Source organism: Nanorana parkeri, unplaced genomic scaffold (assembly GCF_000935625.1).
Source record: "Nanorana parkeri isolate BGI_ZX_2015 unplaced genomic scaffold, ASM93562v1 scaffold4263, whole genome shotgun sequence".
NCBI classification, from domain to species: domain Eukaryota; kingdom Metazoa; phylum Chordata; class Amphibia; order Anura; family Dicroglossidae; genus Nanorana; species Nanorana parkeri.
This window is the reverse complement of record NW_017310527.1, coordinates 15,615-17,008: the sequence shown is the minus strand read 5'-3', so window position 1 is coordinate 17,008 and position 1,394 is coordinate 15,615. Positions and strand designations below refer to the sequence as shown.

The following is a 1,394-nucleotide window of genomic DNA, read 5'->3' as shown; positions in this document are numbered from 1 at the left end:
CACACAGGGAGGGAAAGGTTAAACGTCGCACACAGGGAGGGAAGGGTTAAACGTCGCACACAGGGAGGGAAGGGTTAAACCATCGCACACAGGGAGGGAAGGGTTAGACGTTGCACACAGGGAGGGAAGGGTTAAACGTCGCACACAGGGAGGGAGGGGTTAAACCATCGCACACAGGGAGGGAAGGGTTAGACGTTGCACACAGGGAGGAAGGGGTGAAATGTCGCACGCACGGAGGGAAGGGTTAAACGTCACACACAGTGGGGGAGGTGCAGGAAAGGGTTAATGGGTGCGGCCAGGTTGGGGGAGGAAAGGGTTACAGGAAGTGCTCAGTGGATACATTTGGCTACTTTGTATCTTCCCTCCGATATCAGAGCTCAGACACAGATCAGCAGGGAGGGAAGGAGTTAATGACTGGCTCCTCCCAGACCAAGCCTGCAGCCAATCAGAGAGCTGAGTGACATCATCATTGTGCGCCTGTACGGTCCGTGTGTCTGGTGGTGGACGCTGTTTGTGAGTGACAACACCGGGACTGCTGAGGGGTGACAACACCGGGACTGCTGAGGGGTGCCATGGCCTTCTACTGCCAGGAGGACAGCTATGCCACCGAGCTCTCCGCAGAGGTTGTCTCCTGCACCCCGGCCCAGCTGCACACTGACAATGGCGGCGGAAGGAAGGAGACTCTGTCTGGATACAATGTCACTCTGACTGACACGGTGCTCTTCCCGGAAGGGGGGGGGCAGCCTGACGACAGAGGAACCATCGGGGAGACTCCTGTGCTGCGCGTCACTCGCCGGGGCCCCGAGGCCGTCCATTTCGTCACCTCTCCTCTGGAGCCGGGGGCCCGGGTGCTGGTGAAGGTGGACTGGCAGCGGCGCTTTGACCACATGCAGCAACACTCGGGTCAGCACCTGATCACCGCCATCGCCGACTCCCTCTACGGCTACAAGACGACTTCCTGGGAGCTGAGCCGCGGGGGGAGGAGCACCATAGAGCTGGACGCGGCGGCGGTGAGCGCTCAGCAGGCCGGCGCCATCGAGGAAGAAGCCAACCGCCTGATCCGTCGGCGAGTTCCGGTCACCGTGAGGATCATCGGCACCGACGACCCCGAGTTTGAGCAGGTGAGGAGCCGAGGTCTGCCGGACGACCACGCCGGGCCGGTGCGCATCATCGACATGGAGGGCGTGGACGCCAACATGTGCTGCGGCACTCACGTGGCCAACCTGAGCGACCTCCAGGCGGTGAAGATCCTGGGGACGGAGAAGGGGAAGAAGAACAAGACCAACCTTCTATTCATGGCCGGCGGACGCCTCCTCCAATACGCCGGCCGCAGCTACGGCGCGCAGCGCTCCCTGACCGCGCTGCTGAAGAGCGGCCCCGAGCAGCACGTGGAC

At 62.0% G+C, this 1,394-nt stretch overlaps 2 protein-coding genes across 2 annotated transcripts in view; one reads left to right on the top strand and one right to left on the bottom strand.

The window, feature by feature from the left end:
- Positions 1-1,394, bottom strand: part of LOC108803817 (protein ABHD1-like) — a gene marked incomplete at its 5' end in the record, with an annotated part of 10,977 nt that overhangs the window by 1,140 nt on the left and 8,443 nt on the right. The window lies entirely within an intron of this gene.
- AARSD1 (alanyl-tRNA synthetase domain containing 1) overlaps positions 564-1,394 on the top strand; it is a 1,260-nt gene continuing 429 nt past the window's right edge. The window contains exon 1 of the mRNA XM_018575616.1: positions 564-1,388. Within this exon, the coding sequence (XP_018431118.1) occupies positions 573-1,388 (816 nt within the window). The 5' untranslated portion in view covers positions 564-572. The remainder of the gene's footprint in view (positions 1,389-1,394) is intronic.